At 50.2% G+C, this 20582-nt stretch overlaps 1 protein-coding gene across 2 annotated transcripts in view; it reads left to right on the forward strand.

Annotated features, from left to right (window-relative positions):
- Positions 1 to 19418, forward strand: part of ERC1 (ELKS/RAB6-interacting/CAST family member 1) — a 245201-nt gene extending 225783 nt beyond the window's left edge. For both annotated transcript variants that reach the window (XM_068970755.1, XM_068970756.1), the window contains 2 exons: positions 868 to 1056; positions 19216 to 19418. In XM_068970755.1, the coding sequence (XP_068826856.1) occupies positions 868 to 1056; positions 19216 to 19353 (327 nt within the window). In that variant the 3' untranslated portion in view covers positions 19354 to 19418. The remainder of the gene's footprint in view (positions 1 to 867; positions 1057 to 19215) is intronic.
- Positions 19419 to 20582: the final 1164 nt, after the last annotated feature.

Consider the following 20582-nt stretch of genomic DNA (forward strand, 5'->3'; position numbering starts at 1 on the left):
AGAACACCAGAGTGGGTTGCCATTTCCTCCTCCAGGGGATCATCCTGACAGGATCGAACCCACATCTCCTACATTAGCAAGCAGGTTCTTTATCAGTGAGCTGCCAGTGAAGCCCCTAAACCTGAGTGTGTTTCTGTTTTGCACGTCTCTTCATTTGTACTGTTTTAAACTGCACGTAAGAGATGTCATACAGTATCGTACACGTCTCTTCTCCGCTCTCAGCTGCCCTAAACCCATGCAATGCTGTGGCATGGAGGTGGTGGGAACAGAGCGTTTCCAGGTAGATAATGGGATCATTCGCAGGAAAGCCAGGAATGCTGCTTCCTGGATAGTCATGACCACTGAGCATGGAGTGCAGTGTATGAGCAGGACTCCTGAGGGGGGGGAAGGGACAGAGGGTGGACTAGGTGTTCTTTGAGTTCCCAAAGCTGGGTTGGAAGGAAAAGACAAGGGGACAGACGGAGTCTGGTCACTGTAATCCTTTTTCCCTTCCAACCCAGCTTTGGGAACTCAGAGGATACCTAGAGTTTTTGTAGCTGCCCATAAATAGGTGGATGAGCAGTTGTGAGGGGACTGCAGTCTTTCTGTAGCAGGAATGTCATCTCTGCAAAAACAAGCCAGTGCTGTGCTTAGTCCCCACCTGAACACGGAATCCCATCTCACGCTGATGTACATGCCAGTGCCCCCCACGTGGCTCCCAGCACAGTGATGGGTGGGTGTGGCTTCGTAGATGTGTGCGGACAAAGAGGGCGGTTAGTGGTTATAAGAGCTCTAGTCTCACCCTGTCTCTTTGCCTTGGGAGGCACAAAGAGACTGGACTTTCTCGTTTCAGACTGACCTTGACGTTCCTCATTTTTTTCGCTTCAGATCATCCAGTCCCTCCTAGAACTTGACCAAAACAGAAGCAAGCTCAAGTTGTACATCAGACACCTGACCGCCCTCTGCCATGACCGAGACCCCCTGATCCTCCGAGGACTCACTCCACCAGCCGCCTATAAGCTGGACGATGACCAGGCAGCGTGGGAGAATGAGCTGCAGAAGATGACCCAGGAACAGGTAAGACCCCCACCTGGGCTCGGACGACAGCCTCGCCTAAGCCAGCTGCTCTGTAAGTTGATGCAGTAGAAGCTGCTTTGGGGAATTCCGGGTTCAGAATCAAGATTCTTAACAGGGGTTGGTCCTTCAGTAGAAATTAGGAGCCCCCATTTGAAGTGAGTCCCATTTTGTTCTTCCTTCAGGGTAACTTGCTAAAGAATCAGAAAGGGCTGGTTGAGAAGGCAGAGACGGCTTGGGAGAGTAGCACTGACATACACAACCACGTGTGAAATGGAGAGCTTGCGGGCGGCTGACGCATGACCCAGGGAGCCCAGCTCGGCGCTCTGCGGTGACCTAGAGGGGCGGGGTCGCAGGGGAGGGGAGCTCGAGAGGGCGCGCGCGTGTGTACACGTGGCCGGCTCACTTCATTGTGCAGCAGGGGCTAGCACAGCGTGATGAAGCAATTATGCTCCAAAAAAGAAAGAATAAAGTTCCCTCTCTTTCTTTCTTCTCTCTCAAAAAAAGAAGGGAGACAGTTAAGGGGCCTGTGATGGTGGCCACGGATGGGAAGTCTGACCTGCAGGACCCCTGACAGGTCAGCTGTCTCTCAGGAGCTGTGGGTCATGACCTACTGAGTTTTTCAAATAAGAGCAGCCATGAGATGAATGAATTTAGGTGATCCCCTCCCCACCGCCACCCCCCGACTACATTTTCTGTTTAGTGTTGTCCGTAAAATCCATCAGTTCTCTTTTCTTCCATGTTATGATTTTTGAGTTCAGTAGCAAAATGAGAAGGCTGGTCCAGAGACAAAACCCAGGAGTAAAAGAAGCAAGGAGAACAGGATGAGGACAGAGGTGGAGAGCAGCCGTGCAAAGTGAAGGGAAGAGAAGTTGAGTCAACCCTGAGAAATAAAAATAGAAAAAGAACTGGAGTAGCGTTCGAGTGTTTATCTTCAGCTGCTTTCACTCCTGGCTGCAGAGTGGGGGTCGTGGTGTCCCAGCCCCTCGTGGACGGTGGTCATGGTGTCAGTCGGCTATGCGTCTGCTCCAGAGGGTTGAAGCCATGCTCTGTCCAGCTGAATGCATCCTGTATGTTCACTGGTAATGCGAGAGGGGAGGCTGTGTCAGATAGGACACTTCTGTGATTCAAGGCTGCAGGCAGCAATGACAGCAGAGGTGGTCAATAAGTATGCTGTAGGGTCACGGTGGGACTGACTCCCAGGTGTGGACGTTACCTAAAACCAAGCACATTTAAGGGCCTGTCAGTCACCCACCTGCTTGGTGTGATGGAAAAGGCAAGGCCTACTTCTCAAATGTAGGGTGTTACCATGGAAATTTTACTTTGTTCTTGAAAGAGGAAAAATTTTACAGGTAAAATTTAGATTGAATTTCTGATAGGTTCTTTTGATATTAGTAACTATGTAGTTAAAATACCACTGGAAGCCCACTGAAAACAGAGCACATGGCTAGTTAATTTTAGAAACTTTACTTCAAAGTCTTGCAGAGATAGGACATCTCAAAGCAGCAACAGTGATATATCAAAGTTTGCTGTTGTTTTTTAGTTGCTAAGTTGTGTTCAATTGTCTTCAACCCCATGGACTATAGCCCACCAGGCTGCTCAATCTATGGGATTTCCCAAGCAAGAATACTGGAGTGGGTTGTCATTTCCTTCTCCAGGAGATCTTCCTGACCCAGGGATCAAACCCGGGTCCCCTGCTTTGGCAGGCGGATTCTTTCCCACTGAGCTGCCCCATACAGTCGATTACAGGTGAGGAAATGAGCTCACTGTAGACAGCCTGTTCACCCCACACCCGTGAGCAGACATCATGAGAAGGCAGACGCTGGCAGGAGGAACGTTTGGGCTGTCCACAGGAAGACTGGACAGCGCATGTGGGATGACTGCTTCCCCGGAGGAGAAGGTTGTGGGAGGGACCAGCACTGGGAGGCGATGGCAGTCAGATTAGTTCTCGGCTTTTTTCCAACCCTGGTTGTCGGTTATTCTAGTGTAAAGGGGATGTAAACCAACCCCTCAGTTTAGGGCTGTGTTTGAATGTGACCTCCCAGCCCAAACTCCGCCAAAAGAAAAAAATTAGGTAAAAGACTTGAAGAAGATTGGAGAATTGAAAAATAAGCACTTTTAAAGGGTGGATTACACAGAAAAATTTAAAAGAAAGACAAAGCATGGAGCTCAGTTACTGGATGAAGGCTTTTGTCTCAATGGTGAGGAAGCCTGTGTTTCTCTTTTCATATTCTACTGAGGACAGAAGCGTACATGCTCAGTCACTTCAGTCATGTCCAGCTCTTTGTAACCTCATGGACTGTAGCCCTCCAGACTCCTCTGTCCATGGGACTCTCCAGGCAAGAATGCTGGAGTAGGTTGCCATTTCCTTCTCCAAGATGAGAGTGTATTCAATTAGAAAATGAATATTTCAGTTAGACATAGGGAAGAATCTGAATGTAGAATTGTGACCATGGGACAAATTGCAGAGAAGTGTGTTAATAGAATTTCCCTTCGGAGAGATTTAGAAACTACGGTTGAGCCCCAGACACTCTGTGGTCCTCCCCAGCCCTGGCATACCTGTCAGCACTGTGCCCGATTGATACAGATCACCTCGTCCTGCCAGTAGACACGTGTGACCTACGTGCTGAGTGAGTGAATATTTTTTAAAGGGCACTTTTTGTTTTTAAAACCTTAGTAGCCCTGGAACTCTATGTGAAGTCAGTGTTTGGGTTCTAAAATTGAGCCTTTGTAAACCAAGGCTTCCCAGGTGGCTCAGTGGTAAAGAATCCACCTGTGAATGCAGGAGCCCTGGGTTCTATCCCTGGGTACAGAAGATCCCCTGGAGAAGGAAATGGCAACCCACTCTAGTAGGTTGCGTGGAGAATCCCTTGGACAGAGGAGCCTGGTGGGCTACAGTCCATGGGGTCACAGAGTCACACGACTGAGCGACTAAGCACACAAACCAAGGATTAGCAGTGGGTGGTTGTTTTTAAGCCTTACTAAAGAAATGCATTTAAGTAAGTTCTAGTTATTAGCAAAGTGCTAAGATTACCCCCAGATCAGCAGGCATAGAGATATAAAACACTAAACATGAGAGGAGAAAATGAAAAGTCATACTTCATCAAAACTTGAAATTTCTGTTCATCAGAATACTGGGAGGAAATACAGTAGATATACCAAACTAAGGACTTGAATCGAGAAGATATTTTTAAAATCAGAAACAAAAAGACAAAACAGCATAATTTTTAAATGGGCAGAAGACGTGAACCAACACTTTGCAACAGAAAATACACAAACCAAGCACATGAACACAGTGCCCACATATAAACAAAAGTCACAGGGAGATAGTACCGCAGTCCCCCAGAAGGGGCTAAAATTCTCCAAGTGTTCATGACTGCATGGAGCAGCTAGAACTCTTGCTCACTGTGCTGAGCGTTGATGTTGAGAAAGACTGAGGGCAGGAGGAGAAGGGGGCGATAGAGGATGAGATGGTTGGATGGCATCACTGGCTCAGTGGACATGAGTTTGGGCAAACTCCAGGAATTGGTGATGGACAGGGAAGCCTGGTGTGCTGCAGTCCATGGGGTCACAAAGAGCCAGACACGACCGAGTGAACAGTAGCCCAGGGGGTTCCTGGGGCTCTAACTGCCCCTTAGGTGATTGTTTCAGGCCTTCGAACAACCAGCTTCCAGAGCAACTCTGGAAATGGCCCTCCACATGAATCCCAGGACCTGCCTTTTCGAACAGGGGGTGCTAGAGAGCCTTGCTCACGGCCACTGATTTTGACATCCTTCCTTGGAGGCTGCAGGGCCTGCTGGTAACGTTGGTGCAGAGTGCCCTGAACAGAACCTAGTAGCTGGGCCTTTCCTTAAAGCTGCTTCACAGACATTAGGGCATAAAGTGTGGCTTCACCCATGCTTCCGGGGGGCCCAGGCTCCCCGTGTGCTAAGCCTTGAGCATCCACTGAGCCAGACTGGACTGGAGGTCTGGGGTCTCCCATTTTGAGTTCTAGTGGCTGTGGGAACATTTTCTTTTCAAACCCAACGATCCCAAGAGCTTTCAAATCACATCACACACACTTCCCTTTAACAAACCCAAATGAATGACTGTCCAGCCCCCTGCAGTCTTCTCCGCGTCAGTACAGCTGCTATATTATCACGTTGTGCCTGCCCCCCACCACCGTGCATGGTCCTCTCTACAACGGTCGTGGGTCCCCGAGGTCCCTCAGCACCCCACGTGACCCCGGAACTTTGGTCAGTACTGGAGCCCCGTTCATGGCCCCTCTGAATTGCTGCCCTGGGAGCTTGTAAAAGGTCATTCTGTCGTCTCACCAGGGAGCCAGGAGACCACTCAGGGAAGGTGTTGAGTGGGCACTAAGAAGGCAAAAATCAAGCAAGGGAGGGAGCCTTGCCTCCTCCCTCCCTGTCACAAGGCCCTAGAGTCGGGGGGCCATGTGCTGGATGGAGAGTGTGCGCTGACCACACGCCACTGCCGCCGAGGCCACTGCCCTCTGTCCTGCTCGGCCGCAGTGACCCGTGGGCATGGGTGAGCTGTATGCTGGTTTAGCACTTAAACCTCAGCCACAGCAGAGCGTTGCTCCTGCAGTCCCGATGGCCTCAGCGTTAAAGGTCTCAGTAGTTGTCTGGGTGGTTTGTTATCTGTTTCTGATCCTCCCCCTCTGACAGACACGCTCAATTCTGAGAGCCAAACCAAACCCGCTGGACTGGCCAGCCGTGTCCACGGTTCCCAGAACCCAGATGCTGCCATTTGGCCCCTGTGGCAGAGAGAGACGTTCTCCTCCGTGTGGACAAGGCCAGCTCTCAGCGTAAATGTCTGTGCTCACGTTAGTTAACAGGTTTGTAGGAGGTAGTGTGAGGTGTTACCCACTGAGAGTCTGCCGGGCGGGAATCCTTAAAATTCCACACTGTAGTGTTTGGCGTGCTGCATAAACTCCTTTCAGAATGAGGAAACATTTTTAAAGAGTGGGTCATGGCATATATATTTTTTATCCATTTTGGAACCGAGTCCATTACAGCACTAAAAGATTGCATGCTGCTGCTGCTGCTAAATTGCTTCAGTCGTGTCCGACTCTGTGCGACCCCAGAGACAGCAGCACACCAGGCTCCCCCGTCCCTGGGATTCTCCATGCAAGAACACTGGAGTGGGTTGCCATTTCCTTCTCCAGTGCATGAAAGTGAAAAGTGAAACTGAAGTTGCTCAGTCGTGTCCAACTCAGTGACGCCATGGACTGCAGCCCACCAGGCTCCTCCGTCCATGGGATTTTCCAGGCAAGAGTACTGGAGTGGGTTGCCATTGCCTTCTCCAAAAGATTGCATAACAAAATATAAAGTTAATTTCTAGAGCTGTATGATACTCAAATTCTGTGGTGCTCCAGAACCATAAATATCAGTGTTGGATAGTATTGTCTTGGAAGGTATACAAGAAGCATGGAGAAACAGGCAGTAATATTTACATAGTATAGAAAATGTGTTTAACAAAATCTATGTCCTAAGATTTAAAAAACAAAAAAGCCTCCACACATTCTCAAGCCCCCAGCTCTGTCCCAGCAAGTGGGGACAGGGAGGCCTGGCACAGGCCAAGGTCCATCTCTGCCTAAGGACACACTGCATCTGAACGCCCGCCCCCCCCCCCCCCACCGATGGCAGGTACCTGGCTTGTTCTTTCAGATTCACAGGGAGACAGTTGACAAATTGTAAGATGTTTTAAGTGGGCAGGGTGGTGATTGCTGACTTTGTGAAAGTATTCCCCTCATCAAGTTAATTTATCACCTCTCATTACCTACCTTTTTTAAAGTTCTATGTTCTTAGCAAATTTCAGTTATATAAGACGGTGTTAACAACTGTAGTCACAGCTGGCTTGTTGTTTGAACGGGACGATACATCAGAGTCCTTTGGTGTTCTGGGACATTTTTACATGAGAGGATTCCACCTTCTCCTGACTCTTAAAATTCAGCATCTTGGGAGCCAGTCAGACCGCTGTTAATGTCCTATTGTATCTGGAGGGGGTGTCTGTTCCCACTTCCGCCTTTTGTCAGCTTGTCTTCCATCTCTTTCTCTGTTCACTCTCTTCCCCAGCTCGTTCAGAGACGGTGTAACACCTGTGTCAGGATAGGATCTCTCAGGAAGGAGTCTAACCTGGGAGGTCAAATATCACGTAGAAAAACCCAGATTATCTTAGCCAGAGGCGAATACTTCAGGCAGGAAATACTTTAGAAGTGTCCAGATTTAAGTAGGCTGGAGATGAAATATCAGTACGTTAGTGACATCTGGAAGTCCAGCAGAGAATTGTCAGAAAGCAGGAGTTGGTAGTGGTTTATGGCAGATAACTATCTAAACCCGGACTGTCCCATCACTGTCCGTGCCTGGGTCCGGCCCCAGCTATCCCCAGGGAGCTTACTTTGGGGAAACAGGTGTCAGCAGCTGTGTTCGGTCCCATACATCCATTGAGCCCAGTTCCCGTGGGTCAGTGGCCTCCAGGTTGTTGGACTCACAAAACCACGACTGACTGTAGCCTTCAGAAGACGATAAGCGGCCCTGAGTGACATGGGGACCCTGAGATCTGGTGGTTAGCGGGCAAGACCAGATGTCCTGTGAAACTGGCCTCTGAGGTGGGGCCAGGCCTTCTATTTCTCTCCGAAGCACTTGTGTGTGAAGACAGTAGAGTTTTACCCCCTGGTTGCTGGCTGCTGGGGCATGGGGGACGAACCCTGGGTTTCCTGGGCCTCTGGCTCCACCAGTCTACACGACACTGGCCCCTCGGCCTCCTCTGGCCTCGCACACCTTCCCTGAAGGTTAGAGAACTGAACTGCAAGTCCTGTTCGCTCCCTTCCAGGCGTATGAGTCTCAGATTCGGAATCGGCCTGCTTTTAGGTCTGGTGGGTCCACCGTTGGATGCTTTGTCGGGGCGGGGGTTCGTGTAGAAAACTGAACTGCACGCTTTGTACAGATACAGGGTCACCGCAGACCTGATGTGCTTTACTCTCTTCGGGGCGGGAAGTTGCCGCAGGGCTTTCAGTGCTGGGCAGCAAAGACGCCCTCGCTTTGCTTTTATCTCTGCGCAGTTTTTAACCGTCGGAAAGCCTAGCTCCTCCCCCAGGGCACATGGCACGTGTTCATCCAGAGGCCGCCATAGGGAGCACCTCCCGTGTGCAGGGCTTAACTTAATGCACTCTTGACAGTCCTGGGGTGGCATTTGTGATATTCATGCTTCGAGGGGCTTCAGGGCGGGGCTTTGCTCCCACCTTGTCACCCAACATGAGGGAAGGAGAGGAGGACGGTCCTTTATGTCCCCAGGCACACCTCAAGAAGGTCACTGTGCAGTCGCGTGTTGTCACTAGGGAACCGACGGTGATGGATCCCGGTGGTGGAGTGAGCGGACTCTTTCCAGATTCATCCTGGAGGAGCCGTGACACCCTGTTCACTTCTGACCTAAGCAGCAGCAGCCTCTCCTTCTTAGGAAGACAGACCCAGCATTGCCGGGCAGAGGGTTCATTGCAAGGCAGGGAAGGACGAGGAGAAGGCCCAGCCGCAGTGTCCCGGCCACCAGCATGGCCAGTCAGCTTGCAGAGTCCAGGGCAGGGTGGCTGGCAGCTGGGGTCAGGGAGACCTTGGGAAGAAACCCGGAAAGTTCAAGCTGCAAGCCCGGGCTTGAGATAGAAGGAAGAGAGGGCTTCACGGTTTACTGTAATCCAGGGGAGTGGTTGTAGGCACATTCTTCAAGGTCAATTTCCATTTTCCCTGTTACCAAATGCCAGAGGGATGCCACAAAGCACAGAGGTGACCAAATTCCTGTGGAAAAGTAAATGGAGTCTTTACTGCCTGGACATGAAGTGTGCACCATGCTGTCAGGTCCCTCTGACCACGTAGGTTTCATGTTTTATTCAGCAGATAATCAGGCTTCCCTGGTGGCCCAGATGGTAAAGAACCTGCCTGCCAGTGCAGGAGACTCGGGTTCAATCCCTGGGCCGGGAAGATCCACTGGAGGAGAAAGTGGCAACCCACTCCAGTATTCTTGCCTGGAAAATCCCACAGACAGAGGAGCTGGCAGGCTGCAGTTCATGGGGTCACAAAGAGTCGGGCACGACTTAGTGACTAAAGAACAACAACAGCAAATAATTATTGCAGAATACATAGCAGTTTATTCTAGTTGGTCAAAGATCCAAACTTGGATTGTTTCATGTCTCCTGGGTCAATATAGTTTAAGCATCCTGCGAACTGGGGCTGGGGGCTATAGCCTAGATCTGACTGGGATAGAGGACCACTCCGATAGAGGACCGTCACCTCTACAAGGCTCCAGTCGTCATGTCCATTGACAACTCAAACCTCACGGCCTCTGCATCATGGGACCTCGCTGTTAGAAACCTCAAGTTCAGATTCCTGTCTGCTAAAACCAAACCAAGCATCTCTGTGTGATTTTCCCGCCCACCACCAACCCAGCTACAAACACGAATGAATCTGAGTCACTGCCAGGCACAGCGGTATTCGTCTAGTCACCATCCCTCCCGCCTTTATACCCACCCCTCCGCCCTCTTCTCTCTCCCCATCCTGTGTCTGCGAACACAAGGCCATTTGCCTTGAAGGAAGGCTTTTGCTCTCATTTAAGACCATCCTGTTTCGTGGGTCTCTGTCAGCTCTCCCTTGGCCTTGACTGGGCTGTGGAGAGAGGCCGTCTCCACCCTGACTCCCTGACCCGTGCTGGGCGGCGGAGGTTCTGGGCCGCTTCCAGGGCCGCCAGCCCGTCCTCCGCTGCCCCCCTGCCTCTCCATCCTGCCCACAGGGTCCTGATCCGTCTCCCCCCCATCAGCTCTGCTCTCTGACATGGAAGGCAGCGTGGGAGCCCACACGGTCTCCCTCACAGCCAGCCTGTCGTGACGTGTTTTTGTGGGTTGTGGGGCATCTTCTCCCTGCCCTTCCCTTCTCCCTTCCTCCCGTGCATGTTGCTTTGAGAATCCAGATTGAGTTGCTATTGCATTTGTGATTCTTGGCCCGAGTCCCGCTAGAAATCATATTACTACTCTGAATTCAGCGAGGGCTGGAATAGCTACTAAGAACAGAATACATTATCATAACATTCAGCAGACAAAGCCAGAACATTTGTGCCAGAGGCCAGCTTGGTATCCTATATTGGTCCCACGGTCCATCTTTTGAGAACTTTAACAGCGTGGGTGTCTCAGTGATCGGTTGACGTGTTCTGTTACAGGGTCTTTGCCATCAGATGGTGTTGACTTGGCGATGCTTCAAGTTTATCTTTAAGAGCTCTTGGAAAAGTTGCGGGTGTTCCCCCTCCCCCGGAGTTAGCATCTGTTCCCTCAGTTCCTCCTCCAGTTGTTTTTCAATTGTCTGCTCTGTGCAGGCTGCTTTGCTCGGCAGCCTTGGTATGTAAAAAAGAATTCATTGAGGAACTTGCCGAAGCTTTGGGGAATTAAACATGTAGCCAACTCCTGAGACACGAGACAAAATGAATGCTTCAACAACAGTGTTCACTTCTGACAGGGGGCGTCTCCATGACAAAGGATAAGTTAGATGGGAAGCGGAGGTGTCGGAGATAAGATGGTCCATCTCCCAGGGTGAGGAAACCGCATCAGAACGAAAGCACAGAGGATGACCAGGATATACTGGAGATGAAACTGGGAAAGTGGGACGGGACAGATGGTGGCCGCTGTGCCAGAGGGACTGGACTCTGTTTATAGGGAGGAAATCATTTAAGATCTTGGAGGAGGAGGAGCAAACGTAACCCAACCCATCTTAGAAGGGGTTGAGATGGTGCTGTGTACTCAGTCGCTTCAGTTGCCTCCAACTCTTTGCAACCCTATGGACCATAGCCCACCAGGCTCCTGTGTTCATGGGATTCTCTAGTCAAGAATGCTGCAGTGGGTTACCATTTCCTTCTCCAGAGATGGTTGTGAAGTTATTGCATTAAGCAGAAGATGCTAAGATCCAAGAGCCAGGGTCAGGTTTGTGACCAGGAGATCAGAGAGGAAGAAGCTAAACCAAAAGAAACGTGGCCTGAAAAGGACGTTCACAGGAATTCCTCAAAAGAGGAAATGGCCTTATAAACGTATTTTTAAATACTTCGCCTCTGTTTTTGGCTTCACTACATAGAACTGCAAATGAAAACAGCCCTGTCGCATTGGCGAGGTTGCGGGGGAGGTGGGTGTGACCCCAGGGGACCAGGAGGATGGGAAATGGTCACTCTTACCTGTTGATTGAAAGTTAGTGCAGCTGTTCTGAACAGTTTGGTGACATGTCCAAAGCTTTAAAAAGGATACCCTTTGATGCAGGATTCTAAGAAGACAGCCATAGATACGCATAGATTTATGTTTAGAAAATTTCAACACACTAATATTAATAGTAGTGAAAACAGGCTACATTTCTAATAATTGAATTAGTGAACTAAATTATAATACATCCATAAAAAGGATTACAATGCAGCACTTTTCAACTTTGGGTTCTAGAGGAATATTTAATCACGTGAAGAACTATTTTGTAGCACTGTTTCTCCGTGGTCATTCTGCTGCTCTGAGCTCTTTACATTTCCTCTCGTGCCCTGAATCAGCGTGTCAGTCACACACACACACCTGCCACAGCTGTGATTGGAGTGCACTGTATCGGCAGGTAGTTTGGGCAGAATTAACACTGATACAGTGTTGAGCCTTCCCATCTGGGATTGTGTCGTATCTCGATTTAAGGTATGTGGTCAACTTTCTGAGAGAGCTGCTGCTACTGCTACTGCTGCTAAGTCACTTCAGTCGTGTCCAACTCTGTGCAACCCCATAGACAGAAGCCCACCAGGCTCCCCTGTCCCTGGGATTCTCCAGGCAAAAACACTGGAGTGGGTTGCCATTTCCTTCTCCAATGCATGAAAGTGAAAAGTGAAAGGGAAGTCGTCGCTCAGTCATGTCCAACTCTTAGCGACCCCATGGACTACAGCCTACCAGGCTCCTCTATCCATGGGATTTCCCAGGCAAGAGTACTGGAATGGGGTGCCATTGCCTTCTCCTTTTGAGAGAGCAATTTTGGTGAAATGGCAAAAAGCTAAATTCTTAGATGTTAAGGGGGAAAATGGGAAACAGCGGTAGGACGTGTAGAGTTATTTTAGACGTCTGATGGTGAATGAAGGGAAAACGACTTAGCACACGTGCACGTGTGAGAGGCAGGTTCAGAAGCTTGGGGTGAAAGAGCCCCCGGAGGCCGTGGTCAGAGGCCAGGGAGGGCAGAGGTTGGGAACGGAGTTAGTTGATGGGCCAGGGCCGTGGGACCCGGAGGAGGAACAGGAGCGTCGTGGGGTTGTTTGAGATCGGGTGTGACATGTCTGTGTTACCTCAGTAGTGAGTTCCTCAGGCTCCCGTCATCTTGCCAACAAAGGTCCATCTAGTCAAAGCTATAGTTTTTCCAGTAGCCATATACGGATGTGAGAGCTGGACCATAAAGAAGGCTGAGCACCAAAGAATTGATGCTTTTGAACTGTTGCTGGAGAAGACTCTTGAGAGTCCCTTGGACAGCACGGAGATCAAACCAACAACAAGTGAAGTTGCTCAGTTGTGTCCGACTCTTTGCGACCCCATGGACTATAGCCCACCAGGCTCCTCCATCCATGGAATTTTCTAGGCAAGAGTGCTGGAGTGGGTTGCCATTTCCTCCTCCAGGGAATCTAACCAGTCAATCCTAAAGGAAATCAACCCTGAATATTCATTGAAGAACTGATGCTGAAGCTCTAATAGTTTGGCTACCTGATTCGAAGAGCTGATTCATTGGAAAAGACCTTGATGCTCGGAAAGACTGAAGGCAGGAGGAGAAGGGGACGACAGAGGATGAGACAGTGGACATGAGTTTGCACCAACTCCAGAAGATGAAGGACGGGAAGCCTGGCATGCTGCAGTCCGTGTGGGCACAGAGCCAGACAGGACTGAGCGACTGCACAGCAGGTTCACGGCCGCCAGCCCCCCAAGCGGTCTGTCCTTCACCATGGACAGCAATAGCACCCACACACAGGATGCCACCCTCCCAGTCATCCTCAGCCACATTTCCAAGTCCCTGTTTCTTTTTTTTTTTTAATTTTTAAAAGCTATTTATTTGGCTGTGCCAGGTCTTAGATGCGGCGTGTGGAATCTGGTTCCCTGACCAGGGATGGAACCCGGGCCCCCTGCATTGGGAGCGGAGAGTCTTAGCCACTGGACCAGAGAAATCCCTCCCATTTCTTTTAGCCCACCCTATTTTCTGTCTTCTCTACTGGAGCCAGATGGCTGTACACCTCTTATTCCAAGATTCCCTTCCTCCACAGTATGTTAGTTCTCTTAAGGTTAAGTAGGAAGAGGCCCAAGGCGCTTGGGGAGGATTTCATGTTAGGTGTTTATTTATGGAGAAAGCAGAGATGCTAAGGTATGGGATTTGATGCTGCTGTTACAGGAGCTTATGGGATTCATGGGAACACATTTGTTTTTTAAATGTATTTGGAAATGTTCTTAGGGTGGTGGTTGTTTGTCTTTAGATGCAAAGCTCTCAGCACATACCCAAAAAATTGCATCTCTGTATCTAGAGGGGGAGATTCTGTGAACCTACCCGCTGCATATGACTATGGTGTTTTTAAGAAAAACAAGACGGTAGTGTTTCTTCACTGTAGTACTTGCAGGGGTAGAACTGGCCTGCCAGTATTAGAAAGAAGAGAGTAGGATATGGTGGGTCTTACTGGCTTACTCAGCTGAGTTTATATCTACTAACTTGGGAGTTGTCACTTTAACAAGGAAGGGAAGAGGGACAGAGGAGCATTGCATCTAAGATGGAATAAGCTTTTTCTTTAAATCCCCAATATTGCATGTCTGTACGTTTTGGGAAATCCTTCTCTGTGCTAAGTCTAAGGGCCTTTTCTTTGGGGAGGGGGCGAAGGATGGAGAGACAAGCTGGTAAGTTCAGTTTTGGAAGCCGGAACACACCTTCCCTGTTTTGTCCACGGGGTCTTCTACATGCTGAAACCACACAGAAACTGCCTTTTTTTTTTTTTTTTTGCATGTGCTGTGCATGCTAATGAAATACTGTTAAATAACGAGGTACTAATCCCCCTCAAGATTTGTTCTCACACCCGTGCTGCAAGAGCACAGCTGTCTCAAGTCTTCGTTTAGTTTCTTCACGTTGCCTTTCTTCCCTAAGTGGTCTAAAGTTTTAATGACACTTTTCCCGACACTCAGCACTCCTCGGCCCTCAGATGACTAAAGCTTTGCATTTCAGAGTCAAAACAGAATCCTCGTTTGAGAAGCAGTTCCCGTTTCACAGGAAAGGTTGGTCTTTGAGTTTTTTTTCCGAGACAGGAAATAACTAGCATGTAATGGATCGAGTGCCAGTGGAATCTCTCTCTGCCCCGCTGTGCCCACGCGTGGTGCTGCTTCTAGTGTAAGCCAGCCTCAATCCCCAGAGACGGAGAGAGACCTGCCAGAGAAGGAGCACTGCCTCCTCCCTCCTCACCCCTCTGTGTCTAAGCACCTTTCCCCAGGCAGACCACTCATTAGATGCTGGGAAAGCATAGCCTTTGTGGCAGCCCTGGTTTTCCCCCTGATCTCTTCCATCACGCCTGACTCTCTGGTCCTCCTCCAGGTCTGTTACCCTTCCCCCTTCCGCTTCCAGCCCTGATGACAGCGGGTCACGATCACGTTTCCTCTCACCCTGCATCTCAGTCGTACCTGCATCGCGCTTTCAGCTCACTCCAGTCTGTCCCCACTGTTTTGAGAATGAGGTTCCCGCAGCGGAGGCCAGAGCCCTCGGTGGGCATCACAGAGAGCATGGAGAGGGTTGGGGGGCCGTGGGGGCAGTGCCCATGCCCGGCCAGCCTAGGGAGACCTGCGTTACTTCTGCTGAGACCTGGTAGTTTCCGTGGCCCCAAACCCCGGGAGCAGCCGAGCGCATCTCCTCCTGCTCTGCGCCTGCTCCGCTCTTGCTGGCTTTCTGTCTGGTACGAGCCTTCTCTGTCTTCAAACATCTGCCTGCACCTCCTCAAGGGACTCTCCCCTCTTCTCCTCCTTTCCACCCTGGCTGAAGCTGCAGCACTTTCCTCCCTCTCGGCGGGCATTTGCTCTTCAGGATTTTGCAGGCAGGACTCAGTGTGTCCTTACAGTTTCGTTGAGACAGAATTCACATATCGTGCAATCCACTCATTTAAAAGGCATGATTCTCAGAGTTGTGTGGCCTCCACCACAGCCAGCTTTCAATGTGCTCGTCGGTCCGCAGGCCCTCCCACCACCCCATCCCGCCCTCGCCCTGGGCAGCACTGGCCACCCCCTCACTGAGTTTGCCTTGTCTGGACATTTCATAAAAATGGGACCGTCTAGAATGCGGCCTTCTGTGACTGGCTTCTTTCACACTGCATAGCGTGTTCAGGGTTCATGTGGTAGCCTGGTCAGAATTCCATTCCTTTTCATGGCGAACCAATCAGTACTTTTTGAATGAATGTTTTATACATTTCTGTTGGTTTCTTCTCTTAGTCTTAGAATATGTAACAGTTACACATTTGAAAAATACATGCAGCTTTGAATATTTATATTACATATTTTTATTCGTATTTCTTTTAGTAAGGTCGACAGTACTTGTGGGTATTAAACAGTACAGAAGTATGCAGAGTAAAATACAAATCATTCCACCCAGTCAGACTAACCACTCTTCATACTTCTGTCTGTCTTTGTCCATACATTTTTCTGTACATAAGCTCAAACATACAGACCTCTCTCACCTCTTGGTCGACACTGAGGTCAGTAAAAAAAAAAGTTTCATTCTTACAAATTGCCTTGGTAAACATACCTGTGCATACATTCTTGAATTTCTTACTGATATTTTCTCTAGAATATACTTACTCTAGAAAGTGGAATTATTTACATAAAGTACACATGCAATTAAATTTGGTCGAAGAGACCAGAGTGCACCCCAGTCTATATTCTCATCAGTGGTATATATGAGGGCCCACTTCCTCAGGTCTTTACCAACACTGATTGTTAACAGTCTTTGTAGCTTTTGTTGCCAATGTGATGGGAGAGGGGAAAAAACAAAACCCTATCTTGCTTAATTTGCTATTCTTTAATTATTCACGGCCGCTAACTATCATTTAATGTGCTTATTAACCATTTACATTCCTTTTGTGAGTTTTTGGTTCATATCCTCGGCCCGTTTTTTCTATTACATTAGAATTATTGTTACCATTTTCATTAATATATTGATAGCAATCCTTTGTTTGTTTTGTTTTATTTATTCTAAACATTTCCCAAGCAAAAACTTGTATTTTTACTTACATCTTTTCTGAGTCCATACAAATATTTTAAATGTTCGACTAGCCAAATCCTCCCCCTTTTTTTCCCCTTCGTAGCTTTCTTTAAAAGCACTACTCGCTGTGTTAGTCAGGCTGCTATAACAAAATGCTGTAAGCTGGGTGGCTTTTCAGCAACAGAGGTTTGTTCCTCAAGGTTCTGGAGGCTGCGGGCCCAGGATCCTGGCACACAGGCTGGTTCTACCGAGGGCTGTGCTCCGAGCTGCAGATGGCTCACTTCTCAGGTCCTCACGAGAGGGAGGGAGGCCGGTCTCTGAGCTCACCTCATTCATGAGGGCACTACCCTCACGTCCAAGCATCTCCGGAACGCCCCCGCCTCAGACCATCATCACAATGAGATGAGAATTTCAACATGAGGATCTGAGGGGACACGCACAGTCAGTCGTCACAGCCCACAAAGAATAAGATAAAGAGCATTGATCTATCCCCCAGCCCAAGATAAGAAGCTGAAGCAGCCCCACAACCTCATAACCTCCTCTCTCACCCTGCGTGGTGGGAGAGACCTCAGCATCGCGGCCCGGGGCTCTGGCCCGGGCCACTGTGTTCACAAGGCACCTGACCCCCTTACTTTCCCCGTTTCGGAGACTCGCAGTCACGTGACACAGCCAGAGCTCGGGACGCACCCGACTTCGCGCAGTCTGAACCTGGCCCTTGCCAGACACTCGGGACCAGACATTCTGGTCTTTTTTCAGCATTGAACAGAAGATCACCAGCTCTGAATCTGTCCCTGGCTCTTTGATATATTTGAAAAAGCAGCATGCTCATTCTTGGCTCAGAGCATCGAGATTCTGTCAACAGTGTAACTGAAACTTTGCTTCTTTTTGCATTTTAATCCACAGGCTCTTTCTGGGTTATCTTATCTGCTTAATAAAAAACAGCAGTAACAGTTTTGATAACAGCATCTAACATTTCCCAAGCACTTTCTGTGTGTCAGACATTGTGCTGTACTTTATACAAATATTAAGGCATTAAAACCACCCTGTAATATCACTGTTCCTTTTTACAGACGAGGAAACTGAGGCTCCAAATGGCCAGGTTATGCAGACCAGTCATTGGCTGAGCTGAGCTTGAGTCCCAGCCAGCCTCACTCCTGAGTCTGTGTGTTTAACTACACTTTAAACTCAGTTTCCTTCCTTCCCTAAAACCTGCTCTGCCTCCTGTATTTTCAGGCTCATCTACCTTGTTCTCTGCCCTCTCTCATGTAACCCCACCTCCCACCAGTCCAGCCTTAGGAAATTCTCCCACCCACCTTCCCCTCTTTGTTCCCATGCCCTCCCATCCAAACCTGTATTCCTCCTTCATTCTCCCCTGGGCTCGTGACAGTGACCTCCCTGGACGTGCTCTTCCTCCATCCATGTGGCCTGCTTCAACTTCATACTGTCTTCTGAGAAAACGACACGATCTCATCACTGTGCTGTCTTCAAGTTTTTGGGCTTCCGGTTGCTGCTGTCGCCCTGTGGTTCTCACCAGATGAAACCTGAACCCTTAGCTCTGCGTACACTGCCTGGCCCCAGGCTGTCCCTCCAGCCTCACCTCTGCCATTCTGCACTCCAGCCCCTGCCTGATGCTCAGCTGCTGGGGGAGGGGTGTGTCTCACCGTCCCTAGACCCACACCCCTCGATGGCTCTGCACGTCTGCACCTGTTCTGTCCGCTCGACCACTGCTGCTATCCCGGATGCACTTCGGTTTAGCCTTCAGGAACATCTGGGATTCCCCCCAGGGTGACGCGGGCATCCTCCTGTCTGCCTCGCCGCGTGTTCAGGCCTCGGTCACCGCCCTTTCCTGGCTGGGTCGTAGTCATCTGTGTACTTGCTCGGCTCAAGGGTCAAGTCCATTGCATTTCAGCACCGAGCACAGAGTAGGCCCTCATACACGCTGGTGCAGTGTGTGGAGGAGTGTCAGAGAGTGTTTAAACAACAGGAGATACCCTTCTAAACAAGCTCGGCTTCTCTTTGGCTCAGTCAGCGGGCCTGAGGTAGGGAGTCCCATGCACTGAGCAGAAGCGCGTGGCAGGGGCCGGGGCCCTCCCTCAGGCAGGGACCAGTGCGCATGATCCTGTCTGATCATGCATGAGCCCCGTCCCCTCCTGGGCCTGAATGTGACGGTGTGGCCCAGTGGGAGGACATTCCTGGAGTCAGAGCACCGGCGTGGGATCCCAGCTTTGCAGGTCACCCTCTGGGGGCCTTGGACCAGCCTCTTACCTTCATCTTCAAGAGGAGACATTCGATACTCCTATACTTTCCTAACTGTTAATTCTGATACAGAAAGACTTCACATGGAAACTGACTCTTATTCATCTTTTTTTTTTCTTTTTTTAGCTTCACTGAGCTAAAATTGACAAAATGGTAATATGTTTAAGGGGTACACCTGATAGTGTGATGTACACAGACATCGTGGACAGTCTCCAGCTTTTCGGTTAACACATGCTGTGTCACGATTTCCTCTTTTTCTGTGTGAGAACCCCTAAGCCCTGCTCTCCTAGCAGATTTCAGTGTGTAACACGGTATTGTTGACAGCGGTCACCAGGTTGTACATTACACCTCAGACCTCATTCATCTCGGAAATGAAAGTTTGTGCCTTTTTACCCCCCACTTGTGTTTCTCACACCTCCAGGCCCTGGCAGCCACTGTCCCTCTCTCTGCTGCTCAAGTCTGACTTGACGTTTCTCCTCCGGGTTACATGTGTAGGTAGATACCACGCACTGTTTGTCTTTCTGGGTCTGGCTCATTTCACTGAGTGCGATGCCCTCCAGGCTCATCCATGTGTTTGCCAGCATCCTTCCTTTGTTAACGAAGGGTAATTCTGAACTCAGTGTGAACAGGCTTGATTTATTTCACCTGAATCCGTCTCTCCTTTCAGCTTCAGAGCGAGCAGGAGAAAGGTGAGCAGGACAACGCCGAGTTGCAGGAGTTTGCCAACGCCGTCCTGCAGCAAATCGCGGATCACTGCCCCGACATCCTGGAGCAGGTGGTCAACGCCCTGGAAGAGTCATCCTGACCCCTCGTGGGAACAGCCGGCCCAGCAGCCCAAGCATTGAACCCAGGAGCCAGGAGAGGAGGCATGGGAGGAACCGGGCCCTAGGCTCCTGGCACCAGACACACTACAGACCCTGTCCCGTCTCGCTTAATCCCTCCAGTGAGGCGCCAGCACCGTTTCTCATCTGTCTTCTAACCTGCTTCCTTCTTTGGGTGTCGTCCCCACACTAACTGTCCTGCCATCCCAGCCGGGCAAGCAGCCGAGTCTCCGTGGAGAGCTGCCCTCCGGCCATCAGCAGCGACACTGTGGACGCTGGCGGCTGTGCCCTGATGGGGACACGGGGAGAGCCCCCCTCGCCCGTCCGTGGCATGAGGACACAGTCTGGATGCTGCGGAGCTTGGCTTTCTGGGGGATGCTTCACTGCGGACCCAAGCGCTACGTGTTCTGGTACCAGACCAGGTGCTTTCCCCTAAAAGGGTTAAAAAAAAAAAATCCCAAAAAGAGTATTAACCGAAAGAGAGGAGGGGGAGAGGAACCAGGGACCTGGAGCCGACCAACTCTTCTCTCCTGTCCATGCTGGTGACTGTCCACGAGAGGCATCTGGGCAGGCGGAGCCGGCCTCCCTGCCTCCTGGTCCTGTGCTTGTCCTCAGCCTCTGGGTGAGTCGCTCTTGCTTGACGCATTCATTGGATCGCGTCCGTGACTGAAAGAGAAGAGGGCGGTGTGGCCTCGCCCGCAGCTCTGCTTCTGTAGAATGTGACCGGTCCTCTGGGTCAGGCTGGCTTCCCCGGAACGTCTCCGTCTCACCCTTGAAGAGTGCTTCTGCCTCCCCCCAGCCCACCCCTGCCCTGCACTCCAGGTTTGGGCACGCCCCGCCTCCCCCCGCTGTCCCCTGGCCACTGCAGCCTTCATCCTGACCCGCAGCCTCTGCTGCACACGGATGTCGCTCATCGCACATGCAGTCCTTCCCCTCTCATGCTCAGGCCGTGTTTATGAAGTGCCTGCGTGGCTGCCAGGCACCAGCCATGAAGACAGCCTCTGGATGGGGCAGGGTCGAGGATTCTGTGAGATGCACCTGGTCCGATCTTAAGTCTTAATAGAGGGCAGCTTTTCCAGAAAAATCTTCCAGAAGTCAGCGTTTCTCATTATAACGGAATTTATGGGTTTTGGGGGGCAAGAGACTGTATCAGTTACTAGCCTGTAGGATAGGATCCCATCTGATGACTCAGAATTTGGGGGTTTGTTCCCCT

Source organism: Capricornis sumatraensis, chromosome 4 (assembly GCF_032405125.1).
Source record: "Capricornis sumatraensis isolate serow.1 chromosome 4, serow.2, whole genome shotgun sequence".
In the NCBI taxonomy this organism is placed as follows: Eukaryota; Metazoa; Chordata; class Mammalia; order Artiodactyla; family Bovidae; genus Capricornis; species Capricornis sumatraensis.